The 19,191-nt window shown below is 39.2% G+C and overlaps 2 protein-coding genes across 5 annotated transcripts in view; both read left to right on the forward strand.

Moving 5' to 3' along the window:
* Nucleotides 1–11,670, forward strand: part of rasa3 (RAS p21 protein activator 3) — a 95,899-nt gene extending 84,229 nt beyond the window's left edge. For 2 of the 4 annotated variants that reach the window (XM_022674865.2, XM_022674867.2), the window contains 6 exons: nucleotides 3,751–3,869; nucleotides 4,606–4,688; nucleotides 4,875–5,083; nucleotides 7,157–7,260; nucleotides 7,344–7,527; nucleotides 8,492–11,670. In XM_022674865.2, the coding sequence (XP_022530586.2) occupies nucleotides 3,751–3,869; nucleotides 4,606–4,688; nucleotides 4,875–5,083; nucleotides 7,157–7,260; nucleotides 7,344–7,527; nucleotides 8,492–8,567 (775 nt within the window). In that variant the 3' untranslated portion in view covers nucleotides 8,568–11,670. The remainder of the gene's footprint in view (nucleotides 1–3,750; nucleotides 3,870–4,605; nucleotides 4,689–4,874; nucleotides 5,084–7,156; nucleotides 7,261–7,343; nucleotides 7,528–8,491) is intronic. The other 2 variants (XM_022674866.2, XM_022674868.2) reach the window with 1 other exon arrangement.
* Nucleotides 11,671–13,949: 2,279 nt separating this feature from the next.
* pros1 (protein S) overlaps nucleotides 13,950–19,191 on the forward strand; it is a 33,024-nt gene continuing 27,782 nt past the window's right edge. Inside the window, exons 1-2 of the mRNA XM_007237406.4 lie at nucleotides 13,950–14,076; nucleotides 18,038–18,195. Coding sequence (XP_007237468.3) covers nucleotides 14,007–14,076; nucleotides 18,038–18,195 — 228 coding nt within the window. The 5' untranslated portion in view covers nucleotides 13,950–14,006. The remainder of the gene's footprint in view (nucleotides 14,077–18,037; nucleotides 18,196–19,191) is intronic.

Consider the following 19,191-nt stretch of genomic DNA (forward strand, 5'->3'; position numbering starts at 1 on the left):
TTTGAGCTGACACAGGATGTTTAGTAGTGAAGTTATTGCAGCAGTTAGGATAGATTTAATGCCAAAGTGGCTAGTCATTTCATTTACACTGCCTGTTAAAGGTTTATGGACACCTAGCTTTTTCATTTTAACCCCCTGTGGCAGGGGTTGACAATTAGTTTTAGCTGAGGGCCAGATATTTTCCAAGCCATTAGGTGGCGGGCCACAAAAAAAAAAAATCTGTTTTTGGAAAATGAAGCAGGTAAACTCCTAAAAAAGAATAAATAAATAAACACACCACTCCTCACGTGGGATCAAACCCATGTTGTCAAGATGTGCATATGATCTTTAAAAGCCTTACTTTAAGACGCTGTTGACTTTATGCTAAATGTTAAAAGTCCAAAACGTTTTGGCTAAAATGGTGGAATGCTAATAATTGTCTGATATAGTAAGGTGTTGCTAAGTGGTTGTTAGGCAGTTGCTATAATTTTCCAAGTGGTTGCTAAGGTGATGCTAGGCAGTTGCTAACATTTTCTAGGTGGTTGCTAAGTGGTTTCTAGGCAGTTACTAAGGCTTTGATAAGTGGTTGCTAGGCAGTTGCTAACGTTTTCTAGGTGGTTACTAAGGCTTTGATAAGTGGTTGCTAGGCAGTTGCTATCATTTCTGAAGTGGTTGCTAAGGTGTTGCTAGGCAGTTGCTAACATTTTCTAGGTGGTTGCTAAAGTGTTGCTAAGTGGTTGCTAGGCAGTTGCTATTATTTCTAAAGTGGTTGCTAAGCTGTTGCTAACATATTCTAAGTGGTTGCTAAGGTGTTGCTAGGCAGTTGCTAATGTATTCCAGGTTGTTGTTAAGGTGTTGCTAAGAGATTGCTAGGCAGTCACTATCGTTTCTAAAATTTCTATTAATCTCTAAAAAAAAAAAAAACCTCTAATCTACACGTTCTCTATTAGACCCGCAGTAAAACAGTACGAAACAATAAGAATTTATATTACTTTACTGCAATCGGTTGACCACGTTCCTGTGGCGCAGTTGGTTAGCGCAGTCGGCCGTTAACCGAAAGGTTGGTGGTTCGAGTCCACCCAGGGACGAAATATATATATATTTTTTTTTTTCACGATTAATCTCAAACAAATCTCTAATCTACACTTTCAGTAAGAAATGATATAAACAGTAAAATGTATAAACATATCTGATTCTCTCTTCGCAAATACAACTGTTAAGCTATAGTGCATATGATCTTTAAGAGCCATACTGTCCGCCGCTGGGTTCTATGTGTCTGTCGAGCAAGCGGTTAGCGCGGCTGTTAAATGAGAGCTGGGTGGCTCGAGCCAACCCAGGGAGGTTTTTTTTTTAGACTATTAATCTTCAATAAATCTCTAATCTACACTTTCAGTAAGAAACAGTAAAAATATATTTACAAACATATATCTGATTCTCTCTTCGCAAATATAACTGTTAAGCTATAGTGTAGATGATCTTTAAAAGTCATACTGTCCGCCGCTGGGTTCCATGTGTCTGTAGCGCAAGCAGTTAGCGCGGTCGGCTGATAACTGAGAGCTGTGTGGTTCGAGCCAACACAAGGGCGTATTGTTTTTATACGTTAGATCTCCAATAAATCTCTAATCTACACTTTCTCTATCAGCACCGCAGTAAAAACAGTAAGAAAAGCTAAGAATTTATACTACTTTACCCGATATTCCATTATCCAGACACTGGATGGCGCTAGATGTAAAAACAATGAGTAATGATTTATGATCCACAACAAAACATTTCATTACATTTTTCCCCTTGAAGGCTATAATCACAGCGGTTCAAATTCTACATTTACATTAAACATCTACATTAAAACACAGATACCCAGCTACCCACGCTGCTACCACATGGCGCCGTCAGCTAAATTAAGCTACGCTAAGCTAGGATAGGTTAACTAACCCACAGACCCAGAGCGCTCTCTTATCCCTTCAGCTTTCAGTCGCTCAAATCTCCACAAAACCCCGACACCCGCACACGGTACCACACTACATCGACACCTAAACACTTTATTACTCTATACACCACTGAACCGCCGCCAGAAACTCGCTAAAACACCGATAGTTTACGCTTTTTAACGGAGTAAAAATCTCACCCACCACGCTGCTGCTCGGCCTCGGCGGAAAAGACGGTGGCTCTCAGTGCGCTACACCACTCTTCCCCCCCGCTGCCCTGGAGAGGAGCTTATAACCCCTCAAAAGTTTGGACACATCTTCCCACTCAGCTCTTTACTTATTTCTTTAATTAATTTATTTTCTATGAAAAAATTACATTAAGTATAAATAAATAAATACACAAAGAAATAAAAAAATGTAGAAATGTTTCATTAAACATATAAATAAATAAAAATAAATGAGTCTATTTTCAAAGCTCAGTTTATTTATATTATATCAAACCAGCTGCAAATTTTTAACCAGTGACATATTTCCTAAAAGCAATTTTTTGTTTCAGTTTTTAGTTTTTTAACCATTTAAGTTCACTGGATTGTGTACCATTTTTGGTTATTGCACTAAAAACCTTTGGTTGTTTAAACAACTCACCCAACCAAGTGTCTCTTCTACACAAATGGGCGTGGTGGTCTGGAAGTGAGGTGTGGTTAACGAAGGAAGGAAAACACAGGTGGGCCACTGACTGATTAAAACCCTGACAACAATCAACTGTCAGACATTAATTACATTAATTAACACAGACGGGAACGCAGCAGCACAAACCCAACTTTTATATCTACAATAAACAGCATACAAATTAAAATCACATTGTTGTTCCTGTAAATGGCTCTTAAAGGACATAGCAAGTGACATGCTGATACCTTTACCAAAAAACATTAAAAAAAAACACAAACTAAATTCAGTGTTTTTTATTGTTTAAAATGTTCTGCATTGTAGATTAATACTAAAGTCATCCAAACTATGAAGAAAAACATTATATATTATTTAGTAAACAAAAAAAGTGTTAAAAAATATAGTAGCACCTCTTGTTTAGATGACAGTTTTGCACATCTTAGCTGGATTTTCTCAGTCAGCTTTATAAAGTAGAATCAGCTGGAATTTCAGGTTTTCAGTTCACAGCTGTGCTGAACTCATCAAGAGTTAATTACTTCTTAACTTTCTCAAACACATTAAGAAAGTTGGTATACAGCGAATAGCCTTATTTGAGTAATGTTCTAAACCATATTATGGTAAGAACTACTCAATCAAATTAGGAAAAAAATAACTTTAAGAAATGAAGGTCAGTCAATCGAAAAAAAAACTTTAAAACTTTTAAAGTGTCCTCAAGTGCAGTCGCAAGGACCATCGAAAACATTATGACAAAACTGGCACCCAACAGGATCACCACAGGAAAGGTTGACCAAGAGTTTCCTCTGTTGCACAGGATAAGTTTATCAGACTTACCGAGTATCTTGGGTTGTTTAACATTTTTAAGTTACTAAATGATTCTATATGTATTCCTTCATAGTCTGGATGATTTTAGCATTCATTTACAATGTAGGAAAAAACAATTGCAAATGAACTCATTTACACACTTAAGAGATTTCTCACTAGCAAGATCCCCAAAACTTGCATACTGTCACTTTAATAAAAAATCTAACATTACCCAGAAAATTCCAAAACAAGGCGAGGTGTATCTAAACTTTTGACAGGCGGTACATTTCTGCTAGTGCAAGCTTTAACAATAAGAGGACTCTGTAGTTATTTCCTTAATGTACTTAAATCTTCTTCTGCTTGTGTTTCTCTCTGTCAGATTTATGATTAAACGAGCGCAGGGAAGGAATCGCTTCGGAATGAAGAACTTTAAGAAGAGATGGTTCCGTCTCACAAACCACGAGTTCACCTACCACAAAACCAAAGGTAACTCAAAAGGTTTGTCTGGAGCTTTTACTCTGCGTTATATGTGTTGTATGTGTTTCCTGTCTTACACTGGTGTGAAGTTTCTTATATAATATTCTACTTTTCTGAGATACTGATTTTTGGGTTTTCATTGGCTGTAATCCATATTCATCAACTATAAAAGAAATAAACGCTTAAAATAGATCACTCTGTGTGTCATACATCTATATAATATATGAGTCTCACATTTCGAATTGAATCACTGGAATAAAGTAACTTTTCAATGATATTCTAATATTTTGAGATGCATTAGTAATTACACGACTGGGTCAGTGTATTTCCCCACTGGGTCCATGCATTTTGGGGGTGTTTTGCAGTAGGTTTTGGGAAGGTCCAGGCAAAAGGTTAGCAGTTGAAATCTATGGAAGCCCCACCTGATAAATCCAGCTATAGATAGAACACCTTTAGTTTTATTGTTATAGCTGATCTAGCTGATGTGTTCATATTTACAGCATTGCCAGCTGACTGTAGTGATGTACTGTATATGTTGCTGCATATAATACGTTTAACTAGTGGACATTTTTTGTATAGTATACATTTTTGCATTGTGGCACATGTGTGTGTGTGCTTACTGCATTTCATACCTTTTGTAATTTAACACAATCTTTGTTAAAAAAAAGCTTTAAGGATTTGACTTGATAATGTTTTGATAAGGGGTGCTTCGGTTTCCTGTTTCTCATTTGTATGATAATTTGTGATTTGTCTATAGGTGAAGGGGCTCTGTGCAGAATACCTATTGAAAACATTCTGGCAGTGGAGCGATTAGAGGAGGAGTCTTTCAAGATGAAGAACGTAAGAACAAATATCTCTTTATTTTATATATCTAAATTTCTGTATATGTGATGAATTTAGTTATGGCTTAATTTTTATTAAACAAAAGAGAATGGAAACACTGCAATAAGTTTTCTACAATATTAGAAAAAAACGGAGACGCAAAATACCCTCAATACCCACATTTTTTTCATCTGTGCCCTGCAGATGTTTCAGGTCATCCAGCCAGAGAGGGCACTCTACATCCAGGCCAACAACTGCGTGGAGGCACGAGACTGGATCGATATCCTCACCAAGGTTAGCCAGTGTAACCGCAAGCGCCTGAGCACCTACCATCCCTCCGCCTACCTCAACGGCCACTGGCTCTGCTGCAAGCAGTCTATAGACTCCGCCCCTGGCTGCACGCCCTGCACTGGGTAAGTGTATGTCAGAATGTACACGGGCTCTGCTACATATTGTCTTGTATTGACTTGGCCTTTCCAAAAGTTAAAATGTTAATTTTGGTGAAACACTTGCATTTATTTTAAATATAGTATTGTTATCTAATATTGAACAGGGAATTTTTAACCAAATTACTTTAGCTTCACGTCAGTAGGGCTCTACATTAGGGAGGGGCAGCTACAGCTCCCTCTATCCTCAGTAATCGAAGAATTTAAGGTGGCAAAGTGTAGGCTGGTGATGATGTACAGGGAGTCCAGGAACGAATGTGTCCGGAGTGCAGGTGTCACCACAAGAGCCGGAAGAAAGTGGTCTGCAGATACAATGGACAGGCGGAGACTGCACTGAAGCTAAAAGATATCATCGGAAACCTTTGTATAGGGAAACAAGGACTTGGATCTACCCACTTCCAGCAGTGGGGTAAGGCAAAAGGAAGGCAGAGGAGGGACATGGTCCAAGCGGAAGTCAGACATGTGGAGGAAGAGAGACGTAAGGCAAGAGCGGTGGAATTGGCATCGCAGGGAGCCTGGACCAAGTGGGACCTTCCAAGGCGGAAAGTAACTTGGGCTGAGCTGTGGAGACTGGAGCCTTTCCGTATTTCTTTTCTGCTTCGGTCAGTTAACGACTCTCTCCCAACTCCATCAAACCTGCACAAGTGGGGGTTGAGGGAGGACTCATTGTGCAGGTTGTGTGGAGAGAGGGGTACAATGGCACACATTCTGGCAGGATGTAAGACAGCACTTAGCCAAGGAAGATACAGGTGGCGTCATGACAAGGTCCTCACAGTACTGGCAGACATCCTGGAGCAAGAGAGGCAGAAGGAAAGACAAACCCAGGGGAGAGCAGTAACAGCAATCCAGTTCATCAGGGAAGGGGAGAAAACATCTGTGGCAAAAAAGAAAGGTCTTCTGCAGGAAGCACAAGCATGGGAGATGAGGGTGGATTTGGGCAGGAGACTTACTTTCCCACAAGTGGTCCAAACTTCCTTGAGGCCCGACCTTGTCTTGTGGTCTGAGGAGGGCAAGAAAATCATCCTGATTGAGTTAACGGTCCCATGGGAAGAAGGATGTGAGGAGGCTTCAGAAAGGAAATTTTCCAATTACCAGGACCTGGTCCATCAGTGCAGGGAGAAAGGGTGGAAGACTTGGCTTTTCCCGGTGGAAGTGGGCTGCAGGGGTTTCCCTGCGCAGTCAGTGTGGAGAATGGTTACTTCCCTAGGAATCACTGGAGGGGAGAGGAAGACGGCAGTACGCAGGCTGGGTGAGGCAGCAGAACGAGCCTCTTGTTGGCTCTGGAGTAGACAGGAGGAGATGAGCTGGAAGCCAGGAGAAGGTGGGCAGTGACTGGCCATCACTGCTGACCCGCCGGCTGGAGGGCGTTGTGGTTGAGGGTCAAAACGCCCAGGGAAGGTCGGACACCACCTGACGACATCTTCTCCTGGCTGAAAGCTCCGATCACTATGTGATTAGGAAAGTAGCATCTGTGATGTATTCAGCAATAACTGTATTTTTTGCACTAGGAGAAGCACCGTCACTAAAAGTCAATAAAGGGTTGAGGGGTGGAGCGTTGTGTGTGTGCTCTTACTATGAGACTGCACTGGAAGGGTGGGTGGGAGGGCTCCACGCTGACAGTCACGCTGTCTACTGCTCTCTGGTCCAATGAAGGTAATTTAAAAACCAGGACATTTCCTCACTTTCTGAAAAAAAAAAACCCGGGACGCCCGGGACAGGACGTGAAATACGCCCTGGGAAATACGGACGTTTGGTCACCCTAGCTAACTGCAAGCAGGTGGTGGCTAACATGCCTGACAGCGGAAACTGTGGAACCCTTTTTCCGTAAAGTAAAGTTTTTCGGTAAGCCAGGTTGATGATTTTAGGGAAAATTAAAGGATTTTAAGTGTGTCTAATAGTGTGATATATTTTCATGTGTTTTTCATTTTTCAACTGTATCCATACATTCTTCAGTGAAAAACAGGCGCAACAGAATTGGAACACTATATAAATAGATTCAATTCAGTGCTAAGACTCTAGTGTTGCTGTATGTTTCTTCAGAGGTCTGCCTGCCAATATTCAGCTGGACATAGATGGAGATCGAGAGACAGAGCGGATCTTCTCACTCTTCAGCACCTACATGTCTAAGCTCGTCAAAATGCAGGGTACGTTGATGCTCCATATATATTCATGTCTGTTGTCAGTCAGAGTGTTTTGAATAATAACATTGTTCCACATCTGATCACAGAGGCGTGCGGCAGCAAGTCTGTATATGACGGACCCGAGCAGGAGGAGTACTCCACCTTCGTCATAGACGACCCACAAGAGACGTACAAGATCCTGAAGCAGATTGTCTCTGCCGTGCAGACACTGGAGCAGCAGCACGCACAGTACAAACGCGACAAGTTCAGGAAAACAAAATATGGCAGCCAGTACGTATGATTAAAAATGTTTTTTTTTACCTTTTAATCAATCAAAAATGTGATGGGGGAGCCATCCCTTCACGTTAGAGTAGTTAGAAACCAGTTGCTTCTATCTGATTCACCAGTTGACTAATCTAGCTTTAGAGCGAGGATAGGACCGTATTAATATGTATAATGTATAAATAATAAATAAATAAATGCATAAATAAATAAATAAATACATCAATCTTTTTCATGAAAAAATGTATTTATTATTTTCTCAATACAAATATTTATGCGTGTGTTTATTTATTTATTATTTTTATTTATTCATTTACAGCTCTGAAAAAAAAGAGATTTCAGTTTCTGTATCAGTTTCTCTAATTTTGCTATTTATAGGTAAATGTTTGAGGAAAATGAACATTGTTGTTTTATTCTATAAACTACGAACAACATTTCTCCCAAATTACAAATAAAAATATCGTCATTTAGAGCATTTATTTGCAGAAAATGAGAAATGGCTGAAATAACAAAAAAGATTCAGAGCTTTCAGATCTCAAATGAAAAAAAAAAAAAGTTACTTTTCATAAAGTTTTATAAAGTTAAGAAATCAATATTTGGTGGAATAATCCTGGGTTTTTTTAATCACAGTTATTTAATGCATCTTGGCATGTTCTCCTCCACTTGTCTTACACGCTGCTTTTGGATAACTTTATGCCACTTCTGGTGTAAAAATTGAAGCAGTTCAGTTTGGTTTGATGGCTTGTGATCATCCATTTTCCTCTTGATTATATTCCAGAGGTTTTCAATTTGGTAAAATCATAGAAACTTATCGTTTTAAAGTGGTCTCTTTTTTTTTTTTTTTTAGAGCTGTATATGTGCATTTATTTATACTTATGTCATTTTTCGTCCTCTATAGGTGTTCAGAGTGTGCTGCTATTGGGCAACAAACTAATCTGTAGTTTGTTTGTTTGTTTGTTTTTTATTAATACAGGGAGCATCCAATCGGTGACAAGAGCTTCCAGTGCTACATTCGCCAACAATCAGAGAGCTCCACCTACTCAATCTGACCCAACTGCCCAATCAGCACCGTGCCCTTCTCTCTGCACCGAACACCACGGCAGTGAGCGTACGACACAGCAACACCGAGCTGTGACTAAAGAAGGAAGAGGAGAAAGCAGTAAAGAAGATGAAGCAGCGAAGAGTGAAGCTCACATGAAGCTATCTATACCTTTTTGTATGATGTACAAACCCAATCAACAGCTTTCCACTGAACTGTGTGTCAGCGGCCATATGCACTTTAATCGTCACACCTGCCCCGTCGACGATGTAGCTCTGCCTCATGGCATGTTTTAAACATTGTAATACGAGTTTTTTTTGTATGAAAAAAAAAATAAGAAGGAAAAATATGGATCCACCAATGAGAGACTTTGTTTTAGGTATTGATTATTTTATTCTATTTGTTCTCAAACTTCAGGACCAAACTATAGGTCTGAGAATATTTTCTGATGTTTGTTTTTTTTTAGTCAGTGAATTTTTTAGTCTTGTTGGTGCATGCCTGTAATAACAGCCTCACAACCAATCACAAACCAGTTCAGAAAATTAAGAGCCTGCTGACAGTAGCTATGGGAATCCGGGTAATGGGTAAACTTTCTTTAATTTTCATTGAGCTGCATTTAAGTGCTGGCAATGTAAGTATAGCCAAAGTACAACAAAAAATGTTGTCAATCAAATGAGCAGAGGTTTCCCAGATAGCATTAAGAATCACACACAAGTATGGCCAATGTATGGCAGCATTGCCTGAGATTCGGCATCAGCCATGCGGAATTGGGCCAAATGTGGTATATACTCAGCAACTGGGGTTTTGGTAAAAGCAGTGCAGGCTAATCGCCATGTTACACTCTAGAACCAGGGTGCTGGCACATGCGGCTAATGTTGGCAAATCCGTCATTCAGCCCGGATGTGAGCCAAGCTTTTGGTCCAGAATCAGACCTAAATTTGTGCTATCTAGGTTAATTGTTCTGAATTGGGACGGTGGATTGGATTTGTTTCAGCTTCAGAGGACCTATCTGAATCAGATGTTAACTGTAATCTTTTTTTCTTATTCTTATAATGACAGTGTCCAAGATATCAAGGTATAATACTGTCTTAGGTCGACTGTCGTTATGGAAGCTTTCTTTTGTTGCCATTTTTTGGTATCTAAAGTGTTTCTTTGTTGATTTTTGCCTGCACCTTGCCCTTGTTTAGACGTGTTGCAGTATTGTTTCCTGCTTTTGTGAACATTCCTTTACACTTTTTGGTATGTAAACCTGTCAGTTAAACCCAATTAGCTACAGCGTAGGCACAGTTACAGTTAAAGTTACAGTACATAGCACTGTGCAGATGTTATAGACCAGCTTTCATTTATTTCCTTAGTAGCCAAGTTTGTTATTGATTAATTAATAAATGATCGGTTTACAGGCAGAACAAAAGTAGAAAATATAAACATTTAACAGAAAATCACACAGAAGCCTCAACTACATATAACATTAGAATTTTTTATATTTACTACTATTAATTGAAGGATAGACCGATACCACTTTTCCCCTTCCAATATTCCGATATAGATTACAAATTTTCAAGTATTTAACGATACTGAGTACCAATACCAAAACCAACTTTGACTTTATTACTCTAAAGGTGCCTATAAAGTTGCACAAATGTACAACAAATTCTGACTGGTACAGTAGGTCCCATCTAGGCCCAATGTGCAGAAAATGAGAAATGGTTGAAATAACAAAAAAGATGCAGAGCTTTCAGACCTCAAATAATGCAAAGAAAACAAGTTTATATTCATAAAGTTTTAAGAGTTCAGAAAGCAATATTTGATGGAATAATCCTGGTTTTTAATCACAGTTTTCATTAATCTTGTCATGTTTTCCTCCAGCAGTCTTACACACTGCTTTTGGATAACTTTGGACAACAAATATTAAAGCAGTTCAGTTTGGTTTGATGGCTTGTGATCATCCATCTTCCTCTTGATTATATTCCCTAGTGGTCTTTTATTTTGTTAGAGCTGTATATATGTCGGGCCCATCACTGAAGCCCACAGACCACACATATTGGTTCTAAGTTGTGCGGCCTATATTGGAGATGAAATAAAACGTGAACGCTGGTCTCTAGCTTTTGCACAGTGTCAAATGTCAAAGACACGGCAACAATCAACTCAGTACTAATATTTTGTCACCAATTCCAAGCCAATCACTGTAGTGCTCCTTTCTTAAATCTGAATCATCTAAGAGAACCTACCTGGCGTGCAACAGCTGCCCTTTTAAGAACAGACTGCCAGTTATATCGATGCCAGACATTTTTTGTGTGTTTTGTACTTTTGTTGAATTTTATGTACTGTAATTAATGCATTTTCTATCTGTGTCTTGTACTGAGAACTCTTGCCCTTTGAGATACAGGTTTCAGAACCTGTGTGTGTGTGTGTGTATGAATAATTGCGGATTGAAGCAAGCGAGCATGTATGTATAAAGGAGTGTATGTTAATGGAATGGAATCGGAGAAGCAACATTTCCAGTTTCTCTTTTGAAGAATTCTCAAAGTTCCATGATTCTGTTTCCAGGTTTTCCATTTTCACCAGTGATCTCCCAGCATTTCATTTCTGTTTGTGACATCATGAGTGTCGTTCTTCCGTGTTTGAGGTTCTGAACTATATTAATGACCCACATGCCTCACTATAATTCGCTCAGTACTGCATGTTTTAGTGTGAATATGTTGTTTCAGTAGAAGCCAGACAGCCTTCTGCTACCCACTTCAAAAAGTTCAGTATTTATTTTTATATCACAGTATAGCATTTTGTGGAAGAAGTTATTTGATTACGAAAAAGCACTGTACGCTCTTCAGACGCACAGTATAAACGATGCAATAATTTTATGATCATTTATTTTACCAATATCTGATCTGTTACAAATTATAATTGATAAATCCTATAGTCCAGCTACAAATCAATAATTTTCTTCAAAGTGAAACCTTAAAAAGGGAGAACAGTGTATTTTATATAAGTATATAAAGAGTATTATTACAAGTCTGTGATGTGTACAGGTCAAATGTGGAACGCGTTATGAAAACATGAATGCAAAATTTCTTTTTGTTTTGTTTTTTGTCCAAATGAAGACAATAGCAACAAAATGGTGTCTGTGTTTTTATTATATTTAGACACATCTGACTGTTTATCATCTTTTCAACAGGAATTGCTTGAATGCTTGACAAATGCTTGACAATTGTTTATAAAATGTATATATATATATTTTAAATTTTTAAACTAGTTATTTACGAAACTAAATGTGTGGATGAAAAACAACAGAATTAATATTTGGTGGCTGTTGAGCAGATGAAAGTCAACAGATGAGTGTAGGTCAACATGGCTGTGGAGTAAATGGGAGAAACAAGGGAAGAAAATTTAACAACAAACCAATGATTGTGCACCAAATTACAGTAAATTTGTTATTAATTTCTGCCCTCAGTTAATGTTGTGTACTTATGCTTACTGGTCATTTCTTAGGTTCAAATCTTTTTGAAAAAAAAAAACAAAACACATTTCAAAATTTTTATGCAGGTGATTTAAATCACTGCTAGAATGTCTATGCTTAAAAATAGTCTAATAAATTCTTAGTTATACACTAAAATATTTACAGAGAAAATATTATTGGACATTAAAATTGCCATCATTGTAATGTACTTGAGTATTTACAACAGACAAGAATCTAATGAAAATTAAAAACAATATTTATTTACCATAGATAAACAGAGAAAATATGCAAGCTTAAAGGACATCATAATTAATATTAATTAACAATTTAAGACTTGAATAATGAAAGAACAAATATAAGGTAAGGTATAATAGAAGGCAGTTACAGGTAAACAGAAGGCAGTTACAGGTAAACAGAGGGTTGTTACAGGTAAACAGAGGTGAACAGGGGCAGTTCCAGGTAAATAGAGGTATAGAGAGGGTTGTTACAGGTAAACAGAGGTGAACATGGGCAGGTTCAGGTAAACAGAGGTATAGAGAGGGTTGTTACAGGTAAACAGAGGTATAGAGAGAGTTGTTACAGGTGAACAGAGGGTTGTTACAGGTAAACAGAGGTATAGAGCGGGATGTCACAGATAAACAGAGGTATAGAGAGGGTTGTTACACGTAAACAGAGGGTGGTTACAGGTAAACGGGTATAGAGAAAGCTGTTACAGGTAAACAGAGGGTGGTTACAGGTAAACAGGGGTATAGAGAGGATTGATACAGGTAAACAGAGGTGAACAGGGACAGTTCCAGGTAAACAGAGGTATAGAGAGGGTTGTTACAGGTAAACAGAGGTGAACATGGGCAGGTTCAGGTAAACAGAGGTATAGAGAGGGTTGTTAAAGGTAAACAGAGGTATAGAGCGGGATGTTACAGGTAAACAGAGGTATAGAGAGGGTTGTTACAGGTAAACAGATGTATAGAGCGGGATGTTACAGGTAAACAGAGGTATAGAGAGGGTTGTTACAGGTAAACAGAGGGTGGTTACAGGTAAACGGGTATAGAGAAAGCTGTTACAGGTAAACAGAAGTATAGAGAGGATTGATACAGGTAAACAGAGGGTGGTTACAGGTAAACAAAGGGAATAGAGAGGATTGATACAGGTGAACAGAGGTTTATTACAGGTAAACAGAGCTGAACAGGGGCAGTTACAGGTAAACAGAGGTATAGAGAGGGCTGTTACAGGTAAACAGAGGTATAGAGAGGGTTGTTACAGGTAAACAGAGGGTGGTTACAGGTAAACGGGTATAGAGAAAGCTGTTACAGATAAACAGAAGTATAGAGAGGATTGATACAGGTAAACAGAGGGTGGTTACAGGTAAACAAAGGGAATAGAGAGGATTGATACAGGTGAACAGAGGTTTATTACAGGTAAACAGAGCTGAACAGGGGCAGTTACAGGTAAACAGAGGTATAGAGAGGGCTGTTACAGGTAAACAGAGGTATAGAGAGGGTTGTTACAGGTAAACAGAGGTATAGAGAGGATTGATACAGGTGAACAGAAGGTTGTTACAGGTAAACAAAGGGAATAGAGAGGATTGGGACACGTAAACAGAGGGTTGTTCCAGGTAAACAGAGGTATAGAGTGGGTTGTTACAGGTAAACAGAGCTGAACAGGGGCAGTTCCAGGTAAACCGAGGTATAGAGAGGGTTGGTACAGGTAAACAGAGTTTTGTTACAGGTAAACAGAGCTAAGCTGAGGGTCGTTGGTGTGCAGGTTTACCTGGCTGACTGCAGGGTTGCTGTGAGGCGGTGAGGAGAGCAGAGCGCGGCGGGGGAACAGCGCCCTCTCTGGCCGCTCGGGTTGTTGGCCTGTTGGCGCTCTCCCAGCACCTCCTCGCTGAAGCAGCGAAAAAAAACTCCTGTGAGGGGAATAAAAAGTTCTCCCACCGGCCAGAAACTCAGCCAGCAGCGACATAAGCCCCTCCGAGCCCGCGGTTCAGGCCTGAACATGAGGGGGGAGAGAGCGGCGGCGCTGGCCAGCCTCCTGCTGGTCTGGACTGTGTGCGATGCCCACCGCTGTAAGTATTCATTACCGCCAGGCTTTATTTATTTACCCGGACTTTACGCTGCTCTCACTCAGACAGCGGATAGCGGGCGCGGGAGCTGCTCACTCGGTCCCACACACCCGATTACTGAGTTTACTGAGGGCTGTGGGCTTAAATCTGAATCACAGTTATGGTTAGTTAGATCCTGAACTACGTCACTATTAAACTATTTGGCAGCGCCGTGTTTAGAGTAGCAGATCGATGAATCTGATCGATCAGTGAGAGCGCGCGCTTTAGACTAACAGCGTGTTAAACAGGTACAAACTCCCTGCAGGGACGTGTTTTCGCTCAGTGGACTCCAGCACGTGGTGAGATAAATCCCCCGAGCTACGTAAAAACCGCTGGCGCACTCAGTGTCCGCTCTTAATCCGGTTAAACCTGCGGGCGAGCTGCACTTCAGCTCCATTCAGTTCTTTAAAAACTGATTCAGCCCTCATTTTACCCTCTGATCTGCTGTTCTAGCCTCCAGCACGGTCTGCAGGTACCGCGATACTCCTAATATCGCAAAAAAACGATTCTCTACGATACTTAAAGGTCCCACTCCATCGTTTTTCATTCATTTTAAAATGTCTAGTTGTGCTATCTAGTATGAATGAATGCCATGTGAGCTGTTTTTGTGATCTAAAGTGCTCTGGTATTTCTATTTTATCTTTGGTCTCTGAAGGAAGACAGGATTCTTGCTCATGAATATTCATGCATGCAAACATATCGCCTCTGATTGGCTAACAGCACAAAATAACTAAAAAAAATCAGATCTGAGCCACATTGAGCAAAAAAAATCAGATTTGAGTCATTTCTGCCTGGTAATGTGTATGTAGCCTTAGGAAGTTTAGAGCACCTTTGTTTCAATAAAATCACTGATATTGGACAGTAAATATCAATTATATATCACAAACAAAAACAATACAATATATCGCAAAATCAATATTTTGTCCCACACTAATCACAATATGTCAGGGTATTTATAGGATAGCAGTATTTGTGGCGATATTATAAAGACATCGAAATTTGTAAAAATAAATAAATAAATGAATAAATAAATATGCTACTGCAAAAAATAAATTAATATTATTATTAAAGGAGAAATCCGATGTGAAATAGACTCGTGGTGTAGTGATACATGAAAACGAGTACAAACTTTTGACGAATAGCCCACCTTTGTTCACCCCCAACATTCTGGAATATAGCACTTTTACATTACATTACATTACATTACATTTGGCAGACGCTTTTGTCCAAAGCGGCTTACAATAGTTGAGTACAATGTAAAATAAGTTTAAAGGTAAAACATCTTTGGATAGGGATAAAAGGAGGACAAAGGGGAATAATAGGATAGAGGAGTGAAGGAGAGGAAGAAGGAAATGAGGATAGAAGTAGTTAGTGTGTTAGAGGTGTTTAAGAGTCTAAGTGCTCTTTGAAGAGCTCTGTCTTCAGGAGTTTCTTAAAGATAGCGAGTAGGGATGCAAATTATCGATTAATTCGTTAATCATTAGTTGATTGATCTTATCGATCGACTTTCGATTAATTGATAAGCGGCGTTTTTACCTGAATTTTAGTGTTTCAATAGGGCCTTTAAAAATACCAGCTAAATAGTTAAAACACTGAGCTCAAAAAGTATATATGATATTATGATAATTATATTGTATTATATTATATTATATATTCCTCAAGTAATTATGCATTAGGAAAAGAAATCAGACTTTTTATGGTATAAGAAAATACATTCTTTAATTTAAAAAAAGAAATAAATTAAGGACTGGCTCAGTTTTTGCGTTTTTGTACCATTAGACATATTAAAAAAAAAAAAAGAATAGAAGAAATTAAATAGAGAGGCAAACAGATTATTATTGAGCCTATAGATTATGAAGAAACTGCATCCAGGCTATTAATTAGGAAATCCTCAACAATCCTCAATGCAAAGAGATCCTGAAACCCTGTACCGTCAACTGTCTAGATTGGCATCAAATCTCTCTTGATCATGCTGCATATCCTCTCTGTAATGTCCTCCGCCCTTCTCTCATCACACGCTCGCGCTCTCAGTGAAACTGTGACGGTGTTCAAATGATAACTGAGTGAGCTAGTGGAACTGTTGTATTTCAATACCGAATTACACAGAGAACATTTGACTTCTTTGCCTAAATTAACATTGTTGAAATGGTCCCACACCGCACTTATTTTCGCCCGCTTCATTTGGTTTTCAACCCTGGTCTCTCGCGAGTCGTGTTCACCTCTCGTTCTCACGCTCTGTTCAAGTTACTACAGTAGCGCCCTCTAGCGATTAATCGCGAGTAATACATTTTGTTCGAGCAACCTCTTGATCGACAATTAATCTAAAGTCGATTAATCATTTGCATCCCTAATAGCGAGAGATTCTCCTGATCTGGTAGTGGAAGGTAGTTTGTTCCACCATTGGGGAACTCTGTATGAGAACAGTCTGGATTGCTTTGTGTGAGTTTTTGGCAAAGCGAGGCGACGTTCACTGGAGGAGCGCAGCGGCCGGGAGGTAGCGTAAGCCTTCAGGAGCGAGTGCAGGTAGGAAGGAGCCTGTTCTGTCATCACCTTGTAGGCGATTGTAAGAGCTTTGAATTTGATGCGAGCATCAACTGGTAGCCAATGGAGCTCAATGAGCAGCGGGGTGACATGTGCCCGTTTTGGCTGGTTGAAGACCAGACGTGCTGCTGCGTTCTGGATCATCTGGAGTGGTTTTACTACACAGGACGGGAGGCCAGTTAGCAGGGCATTGCAGAAGTCGAGGCGTGAGATGACGACCGCTTGCACCAGGAGTTGGGTGGCCTGTTGCGTCAAGAACGGTCTAATTTTTCGGATGTTATAGAGCGCAAAGCGGCAGGACCGAGCAACCGAGGCCACATGGTGCCTTAATGCTAGTGATAGGGGTATTGCATTTCCCATCCAGGGAAATCACTTTTTTGTGCCATTAACAAGCTCATAGTAGCTCCACGCTTTATTGGTGGATTTCCAAGGGCCCTGACATTTAAAACGAGACACTGAGAACATTGAAAGTGCACAGTACAGTTGTCAGTTGCCTTATCTTCACTTAATTTCAAGTGAAGATGCTACAACATACCCACTTTGATTCGGACAGGAATTTTAATAATAAATTGATTAGTTAAATCAGGTGTGTTTGGAGAATGTAGAACAAGTGATTGCAGGACTGGAAGGTTCCAGGACCAGGTTTGTAAAAAAAAATGTTTTTGTTCTCTTAAGATCAAGTCCTATTTGTGCTGAATCTTGTGCTTTGGAACACTGGGTGGTCCTGGAATATGACTTTCCCACATTTTTATTGTTTCCATGATCTAATGCTTTATTCAACTACTCAGGGCTATTCCAGTTTTTGATACATCACTTCATTTTCTAGCATGGTGGTCCCAAACTCAGGTCCTGTAGGCTCACAGTTTTTGCTCTAATTTATCCCAAAGGTGTTTTATTGGGTTCAGGTCAAGCAAAGAAGTCAAGGTCTTTCACATCAAACTCGTTCATCAGTGTCTTTATGGACCTTGCTTTGTGGACTGGAGTGCAGTTATGTTGGAACAGAAAGGAACTTGGCCAAACTGTTCCTGCAAGGCTGGAATGAAGAGACCAAACGCAACTTCTAAAAAACAACCCCACATCATAATTCCCCCTTTACCAAACTTTACACTTGGCACAATGTAATCAGACAAGTACCCAGATGCACTGGTCGGATTCCCAAACAGAAAAGCGTGGTTCCTCACTCCAGAAAACACGTCTCCACTGTTCTGTGCTGGCATGCTTTACATCACTGCATCCAACACTTTGCATTGTGCTTGGTGATGTAAGGTTAGGATGCAGCTGCTTAGCCATATAAACCCGTTTCACAAAATGATTTGTGTTTAATGATTTGTATGGATGACTGAATACTTTTGCATATGACAAACATTTCTGTGATTTTGTTTAGTCCTGGCACAGAACAAGGCATCCGAGTTTCTGACGCGGCACCGGCGAGCAAACTCCATGTTTGAAGAGAGCAAGAAAGGCAACTTGGAGAGAGAGTGCATTGAAGAATTGTGTAATAAAGAAGAGGCAAGGGAGATCTTCGAGAACAACCCTGAGACAGTAAGTGACTTTCTTTTAAGTTTCTAAGTGCACATTGAATGTATACACACTATCAGGAGACTAATGCAACATTTACATTAGGCTAAATGTAAGGCTGAGGTGGTTTGAATATTTTTTTTCCAATTATGATGACACGAAAATAGTAATAGATATGATTTACACAGGGCTATTTGGACATGTCTAATCCAGTCTTTTTAAGGATTCTTTCTTATCTACAGTACCTTTTTTGGTCCAGACTTTATTTTTATCAAAGTCATATGCCCTTTAATCCAACCCACATAAAAAAAAGCTTTATAAAAATGTAGCACAAAAAATATAGGTATATGTTTGAGTAAATTGAACATTGTTGTTTTATTCTATAAACTACGGACAACATTTCTCCCAAATTTCAAATTAAAATATCGTCATTTAGAGCATTTATTTGTATAAAATCAGAAATGGCTGAAATAACAAAAAAGATGCAGAGCTTTCAAATAATGCAAAGAAAACAATCACAGTTTATATGCATCTTTGCATGTTCTCCTCCACCAGTCTTACACACTGTTTTTGGATAACTTTATGTTACTCCTGGTGCAAACAGTTCAGCTTGGTTCAGTGGCTTGGGATCATACATCTTCCTCTTGATTATATTCTAGAGGTTTTCAATTTGGTGAAATCAAAGAAACTCATCATTTGTTCTCTTATTTTTTCCAGAGCGATCTATGGATATGTATATATATGTATAAAATATATACATATTTATATGATTTATACACAATATAATAATAAAGTACATATTAATTTTGAAGTAATTACATACTGAATATTCTACATCTAAATTTAGCAGGTCATGTTTCCAGCTTCCATATAAGAATGGGTGCCAAATTGTACTGACCTTTGAAGAGAGTATCTTATTTTCTCCAGTTTAACATGCTGCATTACTTCTCTAATCCAGTAGGCAAACATCCACGGACTAGGGTCTTTTCACTTAAACAATGAGTCGTCTGACTAGCAGAG

The sequence above is a fragment of the Astyanax mexicanus genome, chromosome 21 (assembly GCF_023375975.1).
Source record: "Astyanax mexicanus isolate ESR-SI-001 chromosome 21, AstMex3_surface, whole genome shotgun sequence".
In the NCBI taxonomy this organism is placed as follows: domain Eukaryota; kingdom Metazoa; phylum Chordata; class Actinopteri; order Characiformes; family Acestrorhamphidae; genus Astyanax; species Astyanax mexicanus.